Below are 21,266 nucleotides of genomic sequence, written 5' to 3' on the forward strand. Positions count from 1 at the left end.
ATGCTTCTCATCTCTCTGTTCCTGTCTGTCTGTCCCTGTCTATCCCTCTCTCTGACTCTCTCTCTGTCTCTGTAAAAAAACAAACAAAAACAAACAAACAAAAAAAAAGAATGCACTTAGAAAAGGCTGGCCTCGCAGCAAGGTGAGACTATTATTGTTGTTGTTGTTTATGTATGAGTACGATGTATGCAAATGGTCAGAAATTACTGTCATAAATAGCTATTGAAATACTAAAGAAAAGTTATAGAAGAAGACACATGACACAGTGTCATGGATGACCTCCACGGTGGTGAGCAGAATGGGGGCAGTTGGTCAACTTCATCTGTAGTATTTGACTTTTTCTATAAAAAATTAATTGAATTATCCAAAAATAATTATAAAAAGAGTATAATGAAAAAAATACATTTTTTAAATGCTTTACAAAGGAAAAGACAGATCTTCCAGGATGCACCGCCCTTCACCAGCAGTGTCACCACAGTCGTACCTCGTGGACACCTTGGTTATGTGAACTGTTACGACCAGAATGCACCCATGTTGTTTAAAAACAGAAAGATGAAAACCCCGTCCCAGCGCTCACAGAACCAACCCCCAGCCGGACAGTGCCAGCAGGATGTGTTACCGTGACAGCGGCCGTGGCCACAGGGTCAGCAGTGGCGGAGAACATCGAGAGGGGGTCGGTCCCGTCCAGCACACTGCTCAGCGGGTCCACCACGGAGCTGGAGGACGAGGAGGACGTGGAAGAGGTGCTTCCTTTCCGGCTCACTTTCTTCGTCTTTGACTCCATGACCTGTGGGAACATCCACGGAGGTAAATGGAAGTCTCCTCTGACTCTTTCCAGTGAGACACTTGAAGAGGTTTTCCCTTGTTCTGTGAGTTAACTATTTCTTTGAGACAGGGGCTCTTATTTTGTGAAAAATTGACATGACTAAGAATCCCAGGGGTCAAGGAAGGAAAGGGGGAAGTTAGGGTCAAGAAGGAAGAGAGGCCCTGGCCGCTTGGCTCAGTGGTAGAGCGTCGGCCTGGCGTGTGGGGGACCCGGGTTCGATTCCCGGCCAGGGCACATAGGAGAAGCGCCCATTTGCTTCTCCACCCCCATCCCCTCCTTTCTCTCTATCTCTCTCTTCCCCTCCTGCAGCCAAGGCTCCATTAAAGCAAAGATGGCCCAGGCGCTGGGGATGGCTCCTTGACCTCTGCCCCAGGCGCTAGAGTGGCTCTGGTCGCGGCAGAGCGATGCCCCGGAGGGGCAGAGCATCGCCCCCTGGTGGGCAGAGCGTCGCCCCTGGTGGGCGTGCCGGGTGGATCCCGGTCAGGCACATGCAGGAGTCTGTCTGTCTCTCCCCGTTTCCAGCTTCAGAAAAATACAAAAAAAAAAAAAAAAGGAAGGAAGAGACAAGGCCATTATGGTTAGAAGGGGTGATGTAATTAATACACTCCTGTGGGGCCCTCTTAGTCAGAGTGCTGTCTCTGAACAAGCAGCAGCCACCTCACCGGGAAGCTTCTAAAAGGTGCAGAACCTCGCCTGACCAGGTGGTGGCGCAGTGGATAGAGCGTAGGACTGGGATGCGGAGGACCCAGGTTCGAGACCCTGAGGTTGCCAGCTAGAGCTCGGGCTCATCTGGTTTGTGCAAATCTCACCAGCTTGGACCCAAGGTCACTGGTTCGAGCAAGGGGTACCTCGGTCTGCTGAAGGCCCGCGGTCAAGGCACATATGAGAAAGCAATCAATGAACAACTAAGGTGTCCCAATGCGCAACGAAAAACTAATGATTGATGCTTCTCATCTCTCTATTCCTGTCTGTCTGTCCCTGTCTATCCCTCTCTCTGACTCTCTGTCTCTGTAAAAATAAATAAATAAAGATAACCATTATTAAAAAATAAAGATAACCACCATTAACAGTATAATGTACACTCCTTAATTTAAAAAAAAAAAAATTTAAAAGGTGTAGAACCTCAGGCCCACCAGACCGTCTACATCAGAATTTGCACCTCACAGCAATGGTCTCGGTAGGTAATGAACCAGGACACATAAGCTCCCGGGGTCATCATACTCTGAGGACAGTGTCAGCAGCTCAGCACAGCCACCTCACCACTGCGGAGCAGTGAATGCCATCTCCTTCCTTTTAGGAGAACGTCTCCCAGTGCCGCGGCCTGGAGTAAGGACAGAGGACAGAGGACGGTGTTGGGGTATGAAGCCATGTTTTTGTTCCTACTGGCCTCTGGACCAGGGGTAACCCTCTGAGCCAAAAGGATCCAACCAGTCTCTGCTGAGAACAGAGAGCGACATCCAGAAGGGCCAGTGAGGCTCTGCTCTTCTTCAAATGAGGAAGCTGTGAGGACCCAGGGGCCAGCGGCTAAGGGACAGTGATGAGCACTTTGGACACATATCCACAGGGAAGCAGAGAAAACCAGCCTTCAAGAGAGTGAGAAAGATGGCAGGTAACAGAACAGAGGCAGTTGTGTAGGATGAAAGAGACTCTGACTGACCTTTGTCCCTGGTTCCTGGAAAAGAGACTCTTAAGTCCTTGGAGGGGCTGTCATTCGTGAGCCCCCCCACCCCGATCACACCTGAGTTTATGCTGATAAGATGATAGGGGGCCTGGCCAGTTAGCTCAGTCAGTTAAGATTGTTGTCCTGAAACAAACAAGGTTGCAGGTTTGATCTGGGTCAGGGCACACCAGGAAACAACCAGTGAGTATATGACTGAGTGGAACCAAAAATGATGCTTCCCTTCCCCCTCCCCTCTCTCTTTCTTCCTCGCCCCTCTCTCTCCCTTCCTGTCTCAGTCTTTAAAAAAAAATCCCTGGTCTGGTTTGTTGGTTGGATGGAGTGTCATCCCAGAGTGTGGAGGTTGCTGGTTCAATTCTCTGATCAGGGCACAAACAGGGGCAGCTCCATGTTCCTGCCTCCCTTTCTCTCTCTCCAAAAAAACCCAACAAAAACAGGCCCTGGCCGGTTGGCTCAGCGGTAGAGCGTTGGCCTGGCGTGCGGGGGACCCAGGTTCGATTCCTGGCCAGGGCACATAGGAGAAGCGCCCATTTGCTTCTCCACCCCCTCCCCCTCCTTCCTCTCTGTCTCTGTCTTCCCCTCCTGCAGCCAAGGCTCCACTGGAGCAAAGATGGCCTGAGCGCTGGGGATGGCTCCTTGGCCTCTGCCCCAGGTGCTAGAGTGGCTCTGGTTGCGGCAGAGCGACGCCCCGGAGGGGCAGAGCATCGCCCCCTGGTGGGCAGAGCGTTGCCCCTGGTGGGCATGCCGGGTGGATCCCGGTCAGGCGCATGCGGGAGTCTGTCTGACTGTTTCTTCCCCGTTTCCAGCTTCAGAAAATACAAAAAAAAAAAAAAAAACCAACAAAAACAATGATACGGGATGGGGGTTGGTCACGAGAAAAAACCAACCACTGTATTTAGAGGGTTGGGGCCTTGAGCCAGGTGACATCAGCCTGAGTTCAAGGTGGGGGTAGGTGGTGGGAGACAGAGATAACGTTCAATCACCTGCCCAAGGAATCAGTGAATTATGTCTACATAGTGAAACTCCAGTAAATATTTTGGACACCAAAACTCAGTGGAGCTTCCTAGTTGGTGGACACATGATGTGCTGGGAGGTGATGAACTGATTCCACCGGCAGAGGGCAGAGCAGCTCTGCGTTTAGGAAACCCCCCAACCTTATCCTGTGTGTGTGTCTCTTAATTTGGCTCGTCCTCATTTGTATCTTTCAAGTGTAAGTGTAGCATATTTCTGAGTTTTGTGAGTTGTTCTAGCAAATTATCAAAAGGGGGGGCGAGTCTCAGAGAAACCTTGGGTTTGTAGCCAGTTGGTCAGAAGTACAGATGACTTAGGGGTCCCCCAAGTTTGTGGCTGGTGTCTGATGTGAGAGCAGCCTCATTAAAGACCTTCCTCCTAACCAGTGGGACCGACACTAACCTGGGTGATGGGGCCAAGTGCTTGTCACTGGTTCACATTTGTTATCTTGTCTGCTGGACATCTAGTCCTCCCTCTCCCAGGCTCAACAGTCCGAATTTTCTTTGTGAGAGCAGCCCTCCCCCACCAGCTCTCAGCTCCCACAGGCCTGGTGGGGTGGGCTCTGCTCCCTGGTTCCCAGGGTAGGCACTAGTCCCAACCCCATCAATTAGCATATTCCATATCCTGCTCAGGAGGGTTGGTTCAGGAAGAACAGATAACCCAACAGGGTAAACAAAACCTGCTGGAGAAGAGATGCCCCCGCTGCTGCATGGTTAAGCCAGATATAAGCTTGGGGCTGACGCAGGGACTCTGTCACCACGTGGGGCGAGTTCCTGAGAACAGAACCCACTCTCTGGTGGGTCAGCTGCCCAAGCCCGTGTGGATTTGAGGGGCCATAGGAGGCCAAAGGTCATCTTGTGACATTCTGCTTAATGTGACCATCTCTGTGTTCTCAGGTCCTCCACTGGAAGAAACTGTATGTCCTTGGTGTCCACTGGCATCTGTTTCTCATCATCATCCTCACCCACGATGACGACCGCATAGCTTCAATCACCTGCCAATAAAAGTGCTAACCCAGAAGAGAGGCGTCACTTACATCTCTTGCCTACTTTTTGTTTTGTTTTAAAACAAATTCACGGATAGACTACGATGTTATTCAGGACAACACCCTATACTGGTAAGTAGAGTGACTTTTTTTTTTTTTTTTTTTGTGACAGAGACAGAGAGAGACGGAGAGAGGGACAGACAGATCAGAAGGGAAAGAATGAGAAGCATCAATTCTTCATTGTGGCACCTTAGTTTCTCATTTGATTGCTTTCTCATATGTACCTTGACCGGGGGGCTACAGCAGACCGAATGGCCCCTTGCTCAAGCCAGTGACCCTGGGCTCAAGCTGGTGAGCCTTGCTCAAACCAGATGAGCCCACACTCAAGCTGGCAACCTTGGGGTTTTGAACCTGGGTCCTCCACGTCCCAGTCTGACACTCTATGCACAGCACTACTGCCTGGTCAGGCAGAGTGATCTTAATATTCCAAACAGGCAATTAAAGAGCAAGATATAGCCTGACCAGGCGGTGGCGCAGTGGATAGAGCATTGGACTGGGATGCGGAAGACCCAGGTTCGAGACCTTGAGCTTGCCAGCTTGAGCGCGGGTTCATCTGGTTTGAGCAAAAAGCTCACCAGCTTGGACCCAAGGTCGCTGGCTCCAGCAAGGGGGTTACTCAGTCTGCTAAAGGCCCACGGTCAAGGCACATATGAGAAAGCAATCAATGAACAACTAAGATGTTGCAAAACGCAATGAAAAACTAATGATTGATGCTTCTCATCTCTCTGCGTTCCTGTCTGTCCCTGTCTATTCCTCTCTCTGACTCACTCTCTGTCTCTGTAAAAAATAAATAAAATAAAATAAAATAAAAAGTTTTTTAAAAAAAGCAAGATATATTCTGCTTACGCCTCCATCTCAGGAACAAAGTATCCCATACTCATGACAACCTCACTGATATGAGAAAAGAAAGAATTAAAATGATGATGAGCCCTGGCCGGTTGGCTCAGCGGTAGAGCGTCGGCCTAGCGTGCGGAGGACCCGGGTTCGATTCCCGGCCAGGGCACACAGGAGAAGCGCCCATTTGCTTCTCCACCCCTCCGCCGCGCTTTCCTCTCTGTCTCTCTCTTCCCCTCCTGCAGCCAAGGCTCCATTGGAGCAAAGATGGCCCGGGCGCTGGGGATGGCTCTGTGGCCTCTGCCCCAGGCGCTAGAGTGGCTCTGGTCGCAACATGGCGACGCCCAGGATGGGCAGAGCATCGCCCCCTGGTGGGCAGAGCATTGCCCCATGGTGGGCGTGCCGGGTGGATCCCGGTCGGGCGCATGCGGGAGTCTGTCTGACTGTCTCTCCCTGTTTCCAGTTTCAGAAAAATGAAAAAAAATTAAAATAAATAAAATAAAAAAATAAATAAAATGATGAGGCAAATACCATAAAAAGAAAAAATAGGGCAGGGAACAAACTGATTGGTTTAAATATGCAAAAGAAGCTACTGCTGGCAAAATGGAAAAGACCAAGGAATACTGCCTGTAATTTTATGAACCAGGGATATCATTTAGAGAGGCCTTTGACCAAACTTACGGTTATGGGTTTCAGTGGGTGGTAGTCTCCAAATTCCAGTGGCACAGCCTCCAGCCGGCATGTTGCAAATTCAGCCTTGTAGTTCCTATTCATGGAGTGCCTGGTAAACAGTAAAACCCAAAAACCAATTAGGTGATAGAAATACCTTACATTCTAAAACCTCGTTGTTGAGACTTCCTCAACGATGGAAGAGTTTACAGATGAACAGTAATTCTACTAAGACCAACCAGAAATGCTAAATAATAAAAAAAATTTTATAAATCAATTTGAAGGTATAAGGAGCTGCTCAAGACATACAAAACCTGTGATGTCAGATACCAGAACCAAGGGAAGTTCCCTGATGTGAAACCAGCTTCCCCCCACAGGGCACTTGTGTATTCTTGACATGGACAAGTGGAGCCAGGCAGAGGGCAGCTGCTAGGATGCAGAGCAGCCACAAGGAACGGGCTTGAAGGAATCTTACAGGACTGGAGAGAGAAACGAGGGCTCAGAGCTATCAAGACTCTAGCCAGGGCTTGAAGGAAGAGCTTTCGAAAAGAAGAAAGTGCAGAGAAGGGAGAAATCAGACCTGGTTTCCCCACAAAGTGTTTGTCAGTTAAGCTATGCAGCAAGATAAAGAAGCCAGCCAGAAAGAATGTGAAGAGCAGACTTTTCATCAGTCTTGTGAGGGTTGACAAGTGAGGACATTAGTGAGATAAACAATAAAGGGGAGACTGTCTCCACATTGAAGCAGAAAGAGAACAAAAACGGGAAGACGGAAGAGTGTAGAACACGGGTATGAAGTGAAGGTCTACATCATACAGTTGGAACGCAACAGAGAAAGCGAGTGGGCAGAGCAGCTTTTACAGAAGAGGCTGAAGTTTCTCTCAGACTAAAGAAAGACATTCAGCTACAGATTCAAGAAACACCTGTGCCCCAAGTGAGCCTCAAAAACAAAACAGTACAACCATACCTAGAGTCTTCAGAGTAAAATAGCTAAAAACTAAAGAAACAAGGTTTCTTAAAAGAAAAAAAAATACATTCTTTTCAAAGGACAACAAGATTGGTATATCAGCACATCAATGGGAGCCAGGTGACAAATGAACTGATACCTTTAAAAAGAAAATAACTGCCAGGATTGATACTTCTCATCCCTCTCCCTGTCTGTCTTCTGTCTTTCCCTGTCTGTCTGTCTCTCTCTTTTAAAAAAAGTATTTGATAAGATATAACATCCATTTATAATTAAAACACTCAATAAAATAAGCATCGAGAGTCTGACCAGGGGGTGGCACAGTAGATTGAGCGTCGGACTGGGACACAGAGGACCCAGGTTGAAATCCCCAAGGTCGCTAGCTTGAGCGTGGGCTCATCTGGCTTGAGTACAGGGTCACCAGATTGAGCGTGTGGTCGCTGGCTTGAGCGTGAGATCATAGATCATGACTCCATGGTTGCTGGCTTGAGCCCAAAGGTCACTGGCTTGAAACCCAAGGTTGCTGGCTTGAGCAAGGGGTCACTCGCTCTGCTAGAACCCCCAGCCCCGTCAAGACACATATGAGAAAGCAGTCAATGAACAGTTGATAAGATGCCGCAATGAAGAATTGATGCTTCTAATCTCTCCCAGCCTGTTTGTCCCTCTCTTTCTAAAAAAAAAAAAAAAAAAAAAAGGGAAAATACTCACCCTGAAGTCATGTCAAACCATTATATTTTGATTTTTTTCTATCACTTTTTCTATTATCTTCTCCAATTTACTTTCTGCTCCTTGGTGTTTCCTGCAGTCCGAGATACTACAGCATTTTTTTCAGTGCCTGCATATTTGGTAAAGCGAACAGAGACCTCTAGTCTCAGTTTCACAAAAATCCTTTTCTTGGCCCTGGCCGGTTGGCTCGGTGGTAGAGCATCGGCCTGGCGTGCAGAAGTCCCGGGTTCGATTCCCAGCCAGGGCACACAGGAGAAGCGCCCATCTGCTTCTCCACCCCTCCCCCTCTCCTTCCTCTCTGTCTCTCTCTTCCCCTCCCGCAGCCGAGGCTCCATTGGAGCAAAGATGGCCCGGGCGCTGGGGATGGTTCCTTGGCCTCTGCCCCAGGCGCTAGAGTGGCTCTGGTTACAACAGAGCGACGCCCCGGAGGGGCAGAGCATCGCCCCCTGGTGGGCAGAGCATCGCCCCTGGTGGGCGTGCCGGGTGGATCCCGGTCAGGCGCATGCTGGAGTCTGTCTGTTTCTCCCCGTTTCCAGCTTCAGAAAAATACAAAAAAAAAAAAAAATCCTTTTCTTTTTCCTGCTAACAGAACTGGTCAACAAACCCCCACCCCAAAATCCCAGTCCCCAGAGATTCCTCTCTGGTTCCTTGGCAGTTGCCATAGAAAAAATGCGCACAACTCACACCTCCACTCCTGGCTGCATCTAGTCCCAGGCTACTCCATGTACGGTTCCTTAATCTCTAGCAAAGGGAGTGTTGTAGTATCCCAGACTTACAGAATGAGAATCTGCTTTTTAGCAAAATCCCAGGTTATTTGCACTAGATGTTGACAAGTCCCTATTTTTTAATTATTTATATCTGAGAATATGAATATGTAGAAATTCTATTACCAGTTACCAAATTTAACTCCTCATGCTGGAAAGCCAAAATCCACTAAATGCTTTTTGTCAGCTGTTTTAACTCGTCTGTGACTTTTTAAGTTATTAGTGACAATCAGACCACATAGTTTGATCTCCCATAATCCCAAACTTCTGCTTCCACCAGTAAAATTTTTAAATGTAGAAATTCTGATTCCAAAGGGTGGCAGTTTTGGGGGTGCTGTTACATGAAACAGAAAATATGATGCACAGTGTACTATATATTTATATTTCACACACTAGGCTAGGCCACAGTATATCAGAGATAAAAAAGTTTGTGAAAGGAGGGAGTCTGAGGAGACCTATGACAACACAGTGGGTCCTGACGAGCACACACCCCAGAAACCTCAATCCAGGATGGAAGGTCCAGCTGACAACAATTGAGTAAGGTCCCAACCACTGGGCTGAAAACCTCAGCACTCCTTGCAGGCTCTATGACTAAGTGGACTGCCTCATCCATGCTTTTATGTCCTCAGCTGAAAAGCACGGTTATATGAGAGTTAAATGAGATGCTACATGTTAAGCACTTAGCATAGTGCCTGGCACAAAATAAAGGCTTGACAAGTGTCAAAAACCATGGCGGAAATATGTGTTCTCTGTGGGCCTCAGTTTCCTCATTCATTCTATAAATATTACTAAGCACCTACTATCTGCTAAGCTCCATGCTAGGCACTGGGGATGCAGTGATAATTAAAACTCAGTCCCTTTTGCTTAAAAGCAACAAGTCAGGTGGAGAAGCCAAATAATGACTAGGTGCTACAACAGAGAAAAACGTCTAGAGCAGCACAGTGAGATGAGGAACTCTGGAGACCCCAGATCATGCTAAAAGGCTAATACCACCTGTTCGTAATTTATTTATTACTATTTTTCCCCCAAAGTTAGAAGCGAGAAGGCAGTCAGACTCCACACATGCACCCGCCCGGGATCCACCCGGCATGCCCACCAGGGGGCAATGCTCTGCCCATCTGGGGCGTTGCTCTGTTGCAACCAGAGCCATTCTAGTGCCTGAGGCGGAAGCCATGGAGCCGTCCTCAACGCCCGGGGCCAACTTTGCTCCAATGGAGCCTTGGCTGCAGGAAGGGAAGGGAGAGACAGAGAGAAAGGAGAGGGGGAAGGGTGGAGAAGCAGATGGGCGCTTCTCCTGTGTGCCCTGGCTGGGAATCAAACCCGGGACTTCCACACACCGGGCTGACGCTCTACCGCTGAGCCAACCAGCCAAGGCCACAGCCTGTTTGTAATTTAAAGTGAAAACAGCAATGGTAAAAACAGTAGGAGACAAAGATGAAAGTAGCATCTTCCTGAATTTTCTGATGACAACATTCTAGATAATTGAGGCCAAGTGTTTCTCCTGTTTTTGTGCTTAAGCTTTAATGATTCCATAAAAGCTGGTTCACACGACCAAGTAAAAGAAAACTTGGGTCTAGAAGAGCTCATCGGCATCCACTTTTGCTTCAGTATGTCCAAGCTTTGGAAGGAAGACACAGAAATAAAGGGAATACAGGGAAGACAGCTGTGAAGCAGAAAACCAGAAGGTTGTATAGGCAGACCTCATTCTATTGTGTGTGGCTTCACTGTGCTTCATAGATGTTGCCTTATTTCTTTTTTCTTTCTTTTAAAAAAGAAAGCAAAACCCTCCACTAGTAAATTTTGATTACGGCTCACTCTATTGCATGGTTGGTCTGGAACCAAACCAGCAAACTATCCAAGGTTTGCCTCTGATTATTTCTAAGGTCTGGGGCTATATATCCTTGCCCTTGTTCATTCACTCATTTAAATGTAACCACATCACATCATTTGGAAAGAAAGATCAGAAAGTAATCTTCCTTTCTGAGGCATAAGGGAGAGCTCAACCCCCAAATAATTCCACTATCACCATCACAACTCGCCTTTTTTGTGTACTCAGCACCCGCTAGGGCCTGAAGTTCCAATCACTACAGCCACAAAAGCTTGGCAACCTTCGCAGGAGCCCTTCCCTCCTACTTGATGAACTCCTATACATGCCTCAAAGCCCACTTTTAGGCTCTGCCTCTCTGAAGTCTTCCCTGTGCCCGTAGGAGGGGCTGTACCCCATCAAAATGCCTTCTTTAGATATTCTTCTATTCTGTGAATGTTCTCCATTTAAACTGTCAGTTCCCTTAGGAGTCTGCGGGTTCTGCATCCCCAGCACTCAGCGCGGGGTCCTGCACAGGGTAGGCCGAACGGCAGCGTTTTCACAGATGACAAAAAGCAAGCTCCCTCCAGATGGACTGAGGAGCTCAGGAACAAACAGTTCTCCCCGGTTGTGCGGACCCGGAGCTGGGTCCGTCGTTCTTTGCATCCAGCGCCCCTGGGACCTGCACCAACTCGGCTGGGAAAGCGGAGAGCGGAGGCTGAGTTTCCTCCAAGGTTCGGAAACGATGGCGGGAACCCAGATTCCGCGGGCGCGGCCTCAGGGGCGCCTCTGGGCCAAGATAGCGTGGAGGTGGGCGGAGAGACCGGCAGCACCCAACAGAGGAGCAGTGCACGCGCGCAAACACGCGCACACACACACACACACACACTCGCACTCGCAGAAACGCACACGGAGGCGGCGACAAGACAGGCAGCGACAAACCCTCCCCAAGCCCGAGAGCGGCGCGCGGCTCACCAGGGAAATCCGGCCATCTTCGCAGTCACATGCCCGCTGAGGCGCTGGGTCCTTTCCGCCCACTAGACCCCGCCCCGGCCGCCCGCCCTGGGAGGGCCGAGGAGCGCCCGCAGAGCCCGGGCGGCGGCTTCCGCAGCCGCCATGACGGCTACCGGGCGGGGCGGGGCGGGGCGGGCACAGGGCGGGCACGAAAAGGCGCGGGGCGGGGCGGAGGGAATGACGCGAGACGGGGCGGACAGGACGGAGCGAATGACGCGGGGCGGGGCCGGCGAAGGGCGGGAACGGCGCGGGGCGGAGCGAATGACGTGAGGCGGGGCGGACTGGGCGGGGCGGAAGGAGCGGGACGGGGACGACACGGGGCGGAGCGAATGACGCGGGGCGGGGACGGCAAGGGGAACGACAGCGAGGGGCGGGGCCGGCGAAGGGCGGGGACGGCGCGGGGCGGAGCGGAAGGAGCGGGGCGGAGACGGCACGAGGACGACACGGGGAGGGGCGGGCGGGGTGATTACGGCGCGGGGAGGGACAGCGAGGCGCGGGGAGGAGCGGGGACGACGTGGGGCGGGGCGGGGGCAGGGCGGGGCCAGCGAGGCGCGCGGACACAAGGTAAAGGAGAGGGAATAGGGATTGCAGACTGAGCCGAGAGTTTCTTACGGCAGACTTTCTGCGATGTGCAGCGGAGCGCGGGGAGAGGCAGGGACAGGCAGGGACAGCGAGGGGCGGGGACGGGGCGGGACAGGGCGGGGCACAAAGGGGCGCGGAAAGGGACGGCGAGGGGATGGGACAGCGCAGGGCGGAGCGGATGGCGCGGGGCAGGGTATTTCAAACTCATCTCCAAAATCAGGCATCCACGCCCCCTATGCAACCCCTCCACGGTTGGGCAAAGTCCACCTGCCATTGTTCCAAGCCAAAGTATCCAGGTGCTGTCACCCCAACTGGACTCACACCCCTGTCACCAGGAACACGGGCAGCACCCCCTTTATAGTAAATGTTTCCAGATCTGGAATCCCCGATGCCCTTAGGCCACCGTCCTCTCCCAGTCGGGCTGTCTCCCACTGCCCTGAAGCCCTCGGTCCCTTGGCCTCACAGCAGCCCCTGACACCCTGCCCTGGTGTACTAACACCTGGGGTGCACCCCCCCACTCACAAGCCTCAGTCTCCTTGTATGCAACACTGCGCGCCCCCCACGACCAACCTGCCACCCCGAGGCTCAGAAACAGGCACCCAGTGCCAACTCACACGGAGGGGACTCTTCAACCATGACCAAGAGGTGGTCTACAGGCCTTGTCTCTCATCTGCCCGAGAAGCAAGTGCCTCAGACCTGAGGACGGCGGGGCCTGTCAGCAGAGAAGCAGGTCCCGGACCCCGGCCACCCCCATGAGCCTGGAATCTGGTCTCACCTGTGTCTTCTGCCTTGTCCTCCCCATCTTTGTCCTCTCCCAAGGACAGGGCATCTGCAGGGCTGGAAAGAGGGGACATGGAGGAGAGCCCCCTCCTGGCACCCACAAAGGGGGTGTATGGAAGAGGGGCCATGCTCAGCACCCATACAAGTGGGAACGTGGAGGAGGACCCATGTCCAGCACCCACGTCCAAGCACGGTCAGCTCCTCCTTTCCTGTTTGTCTCTGGCCTGCCTAGGAGGCCCAGGATGGGGGGAATTGTCCCACACACAGTGTCACTGGGAGGTGCCCTCCTCTCCACTTAGACTTAAGTGACCACTCAGATGCTCTGCCCTAGCCCCAGCCCCCCAGGATGCAGGCAGCCACCTGTCATGCGCATGGTGAAGTGGCACAAAGTATGCTGCGTGAGCCTCTGCCGGCAGCTGTAGGCCCCGGAGTCCTCGTGGGAGGCGTTAAGCATTAAGTCCAAGGCGTTAACCTTGGACTCCGTCCAAGGGTGCCAGCCCTGCCACGTCCTTAACCCAGACAGTGGGTCCTGTGGGACCACCTGCAGGTGAGTGGCAGCTCAGCTCCACGGTGTCCCCACTGCCAAAGACCAGCTGCTCCTGCTGGCTGGGCTCAGGTCCCGGGACCGCCGTGGGCAAGACAGACGACCATGAGGCCAGTGCCCCCAAACCAAGAACACTGGGTGTTCAAAACGGCAGGAAACACGATAGCACCTCGAGGTTCACAGACACGCCCATGCGGGCTGTGGGGAGGATACCTGGAGCAGGGGGCTGGGCAGGGGTCCAGGGTGAGTCTGGCTGATGGAAGGATTTGTACCCAGAGTCTGGGGTCCTGCAAACCGCCCTGTAAAGGGCTGGGGCAGTGTTTTCCACCTTGCCCCAGGGACAACTCTGTCGTTGTAGCACTTACAAATCTAATACATAACGATCAGGTGTGGCTTTGCCCCAAAACTTGACTGATAGATACTAAAAATTCAATCTCTGAATATCATAAGTCTTCATGCTTGGGGTTCAGATACATAAAACTATTTAGATACATAAAACCCATTCTTCACTTGGGGTGAAGTGACCTGGGAACCCCATTTCACAATGACAGCACAGGCTGGGGTGGGGGGTGGAGATGTCCGAGGAGAGGCCCCCAGAGTCAGACCTCAGAGCCCACCCCATCACACCAGTGGCAGCCCAGTTCCCAGGAGGCCAAGAAGGCCTGAGACCCAGGGATACACCACTGGACAGGCTGACCACCATCCCCTGTCCACTCTGCCAGGAACAGACAATGCCCAACACAGGCAGGCAGCCCAGGCTTAGGGCCCAGGACAGGGCTGGGTGGTCCCACTGCACAGGTCTCCTTTCCCACCCAGCTGGGTCGGCAGCTCTGTTACTTGTCATTCTGCGGACACGTGGCCTAGATTCGAAGGCCCAGCTGCCTCTCGGGCCATACTGATCCCTGGCTCCCCAGACAGGCCCAATTCTGCCCACCCACCTCAGGTGTCCTCAGAAGCCCTGTGCCCACTAGAAGGATGTCCGAAGTGTCCAGAGTCTGTGTGTCTCAGAATCCCACAGTCTGAGGGTACCTGGCTTGACCAGCCCCCCAGTCCTGGCCACTGTGTCCTGTGGGGACCACCCAAGGCCAGGAGCTGACGGAGGCCGTCCACCAGAAGGTTGAAAGCAGGCTGGTGCGGCAGCCTGAGCCCCAGGCCCCAGCCCAAGGGCAATACCAGTTGGTTCTGGTTTGGTCTGAGCAGGGAGGCAGGTCAAGCCATCAGCACAAGTATTCGCTTCGATCTGGTCCAGCAAGGACCTAAGCCTCCCAACAACCCTTCCATTATCAGTCTTCTTGAACAGGTAAGGAAATCAAGGCTCCAGGAAGGCACCCACAGCAGATGGGCAGCTGGCAGCCGAGACCTCAAGCAGGCCTGGGAGCCCCCTCCCTTCCCAGCCAGAAGAGCCTCCATTTACAGCTCATCTACTTGTAAATCACTCAGTCCTGTGTGGTCTGATGGGAGACACCTCCCCAAACCCATGTCCAGGCAGACTGGTCGCACTTCCACAAGGAGGTCCCTCTTTCTTCTCTAGGTTCAACTGTAAAATGGAATACATAGACGAAAAAAAAAAAAAGCCACATACTAAACCTCACAAGCTCCAGGTTTTATATTTGGACAGCGAGGAAACAAACATTTTGCCACACAATTTAGCCAAATCGAGGAGTATTTAATTTAATGCCGGAGACCATGAGAGAATTCACATCCTAAAGAACTCGTGGCCCTGAATGAACTCAAGGGTTTGCTTTTAAAGGTAAAAAGAAGTGAAGGGAGGGGGGTGAGCACCTATCCAAAGCAGTTTTACAGAAGTGAAACAGGTTTTCGGTTATTGTTGGAACAATCTAGGGAGAGAGTGCTCGGCGAAGCATTTTACAAAAAGCAAAAGAATGTGCTCGGTTATCTTGGCCTTTTACCGAGGTGGTTAAGGCAGCATCCTAAGGGCTTTCTGGAATCTAGGCATTAGAGAACATTTCTGGCCTTTACAGAACTCTTTTCATTTACTCATCTGCAAATCTTGCAAAACTCGCTCTCTGGTCAGGGATATGGTCTTTCTACATTTCACGGGGAGGACAGGCTCAGTCAGGGACAAAAGGAACCACACAGGGTGGTGGTCTGAATGTAATAATTCCTAACAAAAAACAGGTCCTGACGGATAGTCATGTCCTAGGCCTGTAGCTTCCTTGACAAAGCTCAGCCTTAACCTCTGTGCATCTAAGATAATATACCTTTGAAATATCACAGTGATATTCTTTTCCAGGCCCCTCGAAGGCACATCCAGGGGACCACCCGGTTATGTTGTTGCCGCATGCCATCTCTATGTGCTGTAAATGTTAACTAAGCCCTGGTCAGCAAACCGTGCAGGCGGTACCTCGATAAGGTATGTACCTACCTATATAGTTAAGTTTTAAAAATTTGGCTCTCAAAAAAAATTCCAATCGTTGTACTGTTGATATTTGACTGTGTTGACTAATGAGTTTGCCAACCACTTAGCTCAGTCGGTGAGAGCAGCGTCCCAAACCACCAAGGTTCTGTCTCTGGTCAGGGCACTTATGGGAAGCAACTAACGTATGTACAACTAGAATGGAACAAGAAATGGATGCTTCCTCTGTTTCCCTAAAAATCAATTACAAAAAAAAGACCTTTCAAAGTACAATTCTCTTGCCCATGGAGAGAATATCGACCTAGGACGCTGAGGTCCTGGGTTTGAAACCCTGAGGTCACCAGCTTGGGCCCAAAAGTTGCTGGCTTAAGCAAGAGATCACTGGCTCAGCTGAAGCCCCACCCACCTCCACAAGGCACATATGAAAAGCAATCTGCCAGTTCCTGGAAGGAAGGAGATGAAGGAGGCCACTACCCACCCGCCTGCCGCAGGGGGTCCAGGAGAGGGTCCAGAGCCCCTCCTCCGGGGCAGGTTGACATTCCCCGGGCCGGGCTGTTGGGACTGATATCTTGATCTGAATGCCAATACAAATGCTAATGCGGGGCTCCCGCGCTGCCGCTTATTCGGCGCCACTGGAAAAGGGAGCTGCCCGAGCAGGCGCTGAAAGCCGCGCTGACCTCCCGACGGCCTCTGTCACGCCGCTGAATGACACGCACATTCAAGCGCCGGGCCCACTTTCATTCATAAGAAAAATGACACTTTTCAGGGAGGCTGCAGCCGCCTCCAGAGAAAGGGGCTCTGGGCCGCAGGGAAGGGAGGGCCGCCATCTGCCTGCGTCCTGCACGCGGCCGCCGCCTCGCTGGCACTGCGCGCCCACAACCGCTGCGCTCACACCTCCCCGCCAGCCATGTGCGTCTGTGACAGCGCCAAGTGACAAAGGAGAGGCTGTTCGGTCCTCCCGGGTGGGGCGTGAGTTCAGTGGGCGAAGGCCTCCCTCCGCGCGCGCGGCCGCCGGGCTGGGGGCAGGGTGCACGCAGCCCCCTCGCTCTTGCCCCGGAGTTGGCTGTCCCCAAGGGTTGGGTTCCCCGTGACCTCCGGCCGGCCACGCGTCCCTGCCCTGCCGCCCGGAGCCTGGCAGCGCGCGTGCGGGGCGGCGGCACTCGGAGCGCCGAGCCGCGAGCTGCACTTCGAGACCCTCGACATTCTGTCGGACCTTGACCACCAGCCAGAGTACGCGGCTCCACGTCCCTCGGATATCGCCCTTTCACCTCCGCGCGTCCCGGCCTGGTGTTCGGAGCGTATTTCTCGGGGACAGACACCTTGTCCACTGGGCATAAAAGCAAGGTGGGCGGACGGAGGCACCAGAAGGTACTGCCGCGTCATAAAGACCACTGAGGAGCAAGGCTGACGCGCCCTGACACCCCCTCCAACGTCCGGTCACTCGCTTTGGCCGAAGCTGGCCATGAACCCGAAGGGGGGTTGTGGGAGCAGCACCAACAGTAGAAACTTTCCGTCAGTACAGAACAACAATAGGGATGGTGGAAACGCAGCTCCCGCGCCCTCCCGACTGCGTCAGGGACGGACTGAACCCCCCTGGGGAAGCGCAGGGGCGGGGGCTGCGGGCGCCACAACAGTGCCCAGCTCCCGCGGCAGCCTCGCACTTGAGTGGTAGCCCTGCGCCTCCAGGTGTCCCACAAACTGCCGTGCCAGCTCTGGCCACGATCCCTGGGGAAGGTGGGTGACAGAAACCCAAACACTGTCCCCGCGGTGCCAGTCCACGGCGCGCCCTCGGACCCACGTACATCGTCGTCCCCCACCCACCCAGGCGCCCATTCCCGGGCCGCGATGCTCCTGCCTCCTGAGGCCCCACGCCCCTCCCCTGTACCCATCGAGTCATTCCTTACCTGTCATTCTCCGCACGACTCGCTGCTCTGCGCCCGGGGGCCGGACGCGGCGCGGGTCACAACCGCCAAGGCCACGCAGAAAGCTAGAGCCCAAGCGGGGGCGCCCATCGTGGAGGTGGGGGCTACGGCGCCCTCAGGCGGTGCGCGCCGGCATGCTGCCCCCCATGGTCCGGCTCTGGCACCTGCGGGCGGAGGGCGCCGCTCGGGAGTCTACCGGAGGTGGGCAGCTCATTACCAGACCGGCCGGGCGCGCAGGCATGGATTCCGCGGTGGCCGGGTCCTGCGCCCCAGCCCCTCCAACCCCCTCCCGTGCCCACCTCCCGTGCCCGCCCAGCCCCTGCGCACCGACCTGGAGACCAACGGTGCCCTACTACTTGCGCGTTGCCCTTTCTTCCCCTCGCTGCCCACCGGCCCTGCCCCTGCGCTCCGTTCCTCCAGCCTTAGGTTAGCAAGTGCATAGGTGCGCGGGCCGAATAGGACCACGCGGCGCCAGCTGCCCGCGTCACTGCCACCTCCGCCACCACGCACTGAGTCCTGGTGGTCACGAGGCCCGGCCTTTGCTAGGCTATTCCCAGCCCGCCCAGGGCATTAGAGGGGGCGGGCAGGGGGCGCCCCGCGGTCTCGGAGGGCGTGGGAGCCAAAGGTGCCCAGGTGAGGTGTGGGAGATTGCAGGTGGCAAAGCCCTTTGCATTTCCAGGCTTAGTTAGCTAAGGGGTAAGTTCTCCCTCTCCCCTCCATCACCTCCACATTAGCTATAAAGCGAGTAGTTGCACTCATCCCATCCCACTTCACTGGTTTGCTTAAGTTGCTAGGAGCAATTCACAAGCCCTTCCTCTTACCCCTCCTTTGTTCTAATGTTGGTTGATTTCAGTTATGCAGGGTGGAGGATTTCTGCGCCTGGGAGAATTCTTGGGTTGCCTTGGAGATGTGTGACTTTGTATCTGTTGTAATGGAACAGCGAAAAATAGATGTCCTGCTATACAATGAAGAAGCTGTTGTATCAGAACAGCAAGAAACAAATTCTTGCCACACAAGCAATTAGACAAATTAGGGAGTCTTTAATTAAAGGGCTGCAGGGTCCCCATGGAGACCTAAGTCGTTCAAATCAATGCAGCAGGAACACTGTTCAGGTCTAACTTTTAAAGGGAGAATTACATACTGAGTGAGGATGGGGAGGAGAGGAAGCATAGCAGTAAAACAAAGCAGTGAAACAAGCTTTCTTACAATGTTTATCTATAGGGGTAATTCAGGGAGAAACATTCTGAGATCACCTGCAACCTTGCAAAGCTAGCCCAAGGCCACAGTCTGGGAAACCAGCCTCCAGGCCAGGAATAGGGAATCTTTTCAGGAAAAGTAAGTTCTGCTAAAAGTCTCTTTGTTTTAGAGAAAGTAAGTTTGCCAAAAATTATTCATGTTAAGAGCCTTTCTTTTCTACACTTCATTCCCTACAGGTTTTAATTAAATTTTAATCAAGTCATTGTTTTATTTTCATTGCTATCCTCTTGTATTGTGTATTGATTTCTGATTACTATTAATTTAATAGAGTTTATCCTCTCCCAAACAAACTTTGTTATTTAATTAAACATGGTCCTACTATCAGTCAAGTTAAAATTAAAGTAAGAGGACCAATTGCTGCAGACAAAAGGGTAGTGAGCTATGGTGACTAATTAAACATTCTTTGGAGCTAATTCTCTGATTGTTCCAATTCTTTTTTTCTCTTTTCTATGTTCTCCCTAACTAAAGATAGGCTTTATTTAATTACACTAGAATTATTAGCATAGAAACAACAAATTTCCCTTAATGCTGTACATAAGCTACCTTGTTGAAGGAAAAGTAAATCTCAGCCTCTTCTATTTTGTAAAACTAATTCCTCTATACAAATAAACCTGAGACATAACATTTGCTAGAATATATAATAGAGGCTTTTTCTGTTCCCTAAACCTGTTTTTGTCTTCTTTTTTGTACGAACCGCTTACAACCTGCACAAACCATCTGCAACTTACATAAACCCTTAGCTTTCATGAACTTTCTCATCCATTCAGAAATGACTAGCTTTCATAACAACTTATTTTTTCCTTTTTTTTCTTAAAAGTACATTTATACCTTGCACCTCCTATTATTAAAACTATCCAATCCTGCCCTGGCCGGTTGGCTCAGCGGTAGAGCGTCGGCCTAGCGTGCGGAGGACCTGGGTTCGATTCCCGGCCAGGGCACACAGGAGAAGCGCCCATTTGCTTCTCCACCCCTCCGCCGCGCTTTCCTCTCTGTCTCTCTCTTCCCCTCCCGCAGCTGAGGCTCCATTGGAGCAAAGATGGCCCAGGCGCTGGGGATGGCTCTGTGGCCTCTGCCTCAGGCGCTAGAGTGGCTCTGGTCGCAATATGGCGACGCCCAGGATGGGCAGAGCATCGCCCCCTGGTGGGCAGAGCATGCCCCATGGTGGGCGTGCCAGGTGGATCCTGGTCGGGCGCATGCAGGAGTCTGTCTGACTGTCTCTACCTGTTTCCAGCTTCAGAAAAAAAAAAAAAACAAAAAAAAACTATCCAATCCCCTTTTTAATCAGACCTCTTAATTTTTAAAGATCTTAAACCTTTAGTAACAAGTTAGCAATAAGCAATTTTCTTTTAAAATATTCTTTTTTTTTTTTGGAGATGTCCTTCCTCTAAGTAGCTTGTCGGACACATGATTAATATTCATAGGTCACTTTACAGGGTAGCTATGAGTACATATATATTTTTTATTTATCTTGTAGCTTCTCTCTTAGCGAAGGGACTTATACCCCCTTTCTACATCACCTACGGTGGTACATATGTTAAAATTTAAGATGACTCGCTCTGGCCTTCCCCTGACCTGAACTCCCCATTTCCCAAAGTTTAATTATAAAAGAGTCCTGTGGTGAGGTTCCTCAGGCTTCCGTTCTATGTAGACCAACCAGCTTCCGGTTTGTGGCTGGAGCAGGGCGTGTTGTCCTTCTTAGGGTCAACTTATAGGGGTTGGTGGGATCTGTTAGCACTCCTAGGGGGTCTTCAAGGGAGCTTAGGAAGAAGGGGTGTTGCACTGCCTAATACAATTCTATGTGGGGTAAATTTTTCCCAGTATGGGGTATATGTAGCTTCTAGCAAAACTAGGGGGAGCAAGTCAGCCTAGTTTTCACCAGTTTCTAGAATGAATTTAGTTAGGACTTCTTTCAGAATTTGTTTTATTTGTTTAACTTGTCCCGAGCTCTGAGGCCTGTAAGCACAATGCAACTTCTAATTAATGTTGAGTGTCTTTCCTACTAGCTGTGAGACCTTAGATAATAAACACAGGCCCATTATCAGACCCAATATTAATGGGCAAACCAAATCTGGGAATAATTTCATACAGCAATTTCTTAATGACTGTTACTGCGGTCTTATTTCTAGCAGAGAAAGCCTCTACCCATCCTGAACAGGTGTCAATAAAAACTAATAGATACTTATATCCATGTGTTAGCGGCTTTATCTCAGTAAAATCTATCTCCTTATGTTCATCTGGGAAAGCTCCTCTTGTTAGTTATAAAGAGGCACCTCCGGCAACAAGCGATCTGGCCAAGTCACTAAGATTTCTAAAGGCCCTACTGGTTTTAAAGTGACTTCTTTGGCTGCCTTATCTGCTGCCTGATTTCCTTTTGCCTCTATTAAGTCCCCTTCTGGTGTCCTGGCTAATGAATAAGGGCTACAGTTTCTGGCAACTAGTAAATGGCTTCTAGTAAAGCTAAAATCTCTTCTT

The 21,266-nt window shown here is 51.6% G+C and overlaps 1 protein-coding gene across 1 annotated transcript in view; it reads right to left on the minus strand.

Annotated features, from left to right (window-relative positions):
• VPS35L (VPS35 endosomal protein sorting factor like) overlaps positions 1–11,444 on the minus strand; it is a 98,929-nt gene extending 87,485 nt beyond the window's left edge. The window contains exons 1-3 of the mRNA XM_066275960.1: positions 11,294–11,444; positions 6,076–6,175; positions 620–787 (exon numbers count right to left, since the gene is read on the minus strand). Of these exons, the coding sequence (XP_066132057.1) occupies positions 620–787; positions 6,076–6,175; positions 11,294–11,310 (285 nt within the window). The 5' untranslated portion in view covers positions 11,311–11,444. The remainder of the gene's footprint in view (positions 1–619; positions 788–6,075; positions 6,176–11,293) is intronic.
• Between the last annotated feature and the right edge of the window lie 9,822 nt (positions 11,445–21,266).

Source organism: Saccopteryx bilineata, chromosome 4 (assembly GCF_036850765.1).
Source record: "Saccopteryx bilineata isolate mSacBil1 chromosome 4, mSacBil1_pri_phased_curated, whole genome shotgun sequence".
Lineage (NCBI taxonomy): Eukaryota > Metazoa > Chordata > Mammalia > Chiroptera > Emballonuridae > Saccopteryx > Saccopteryx bilineata.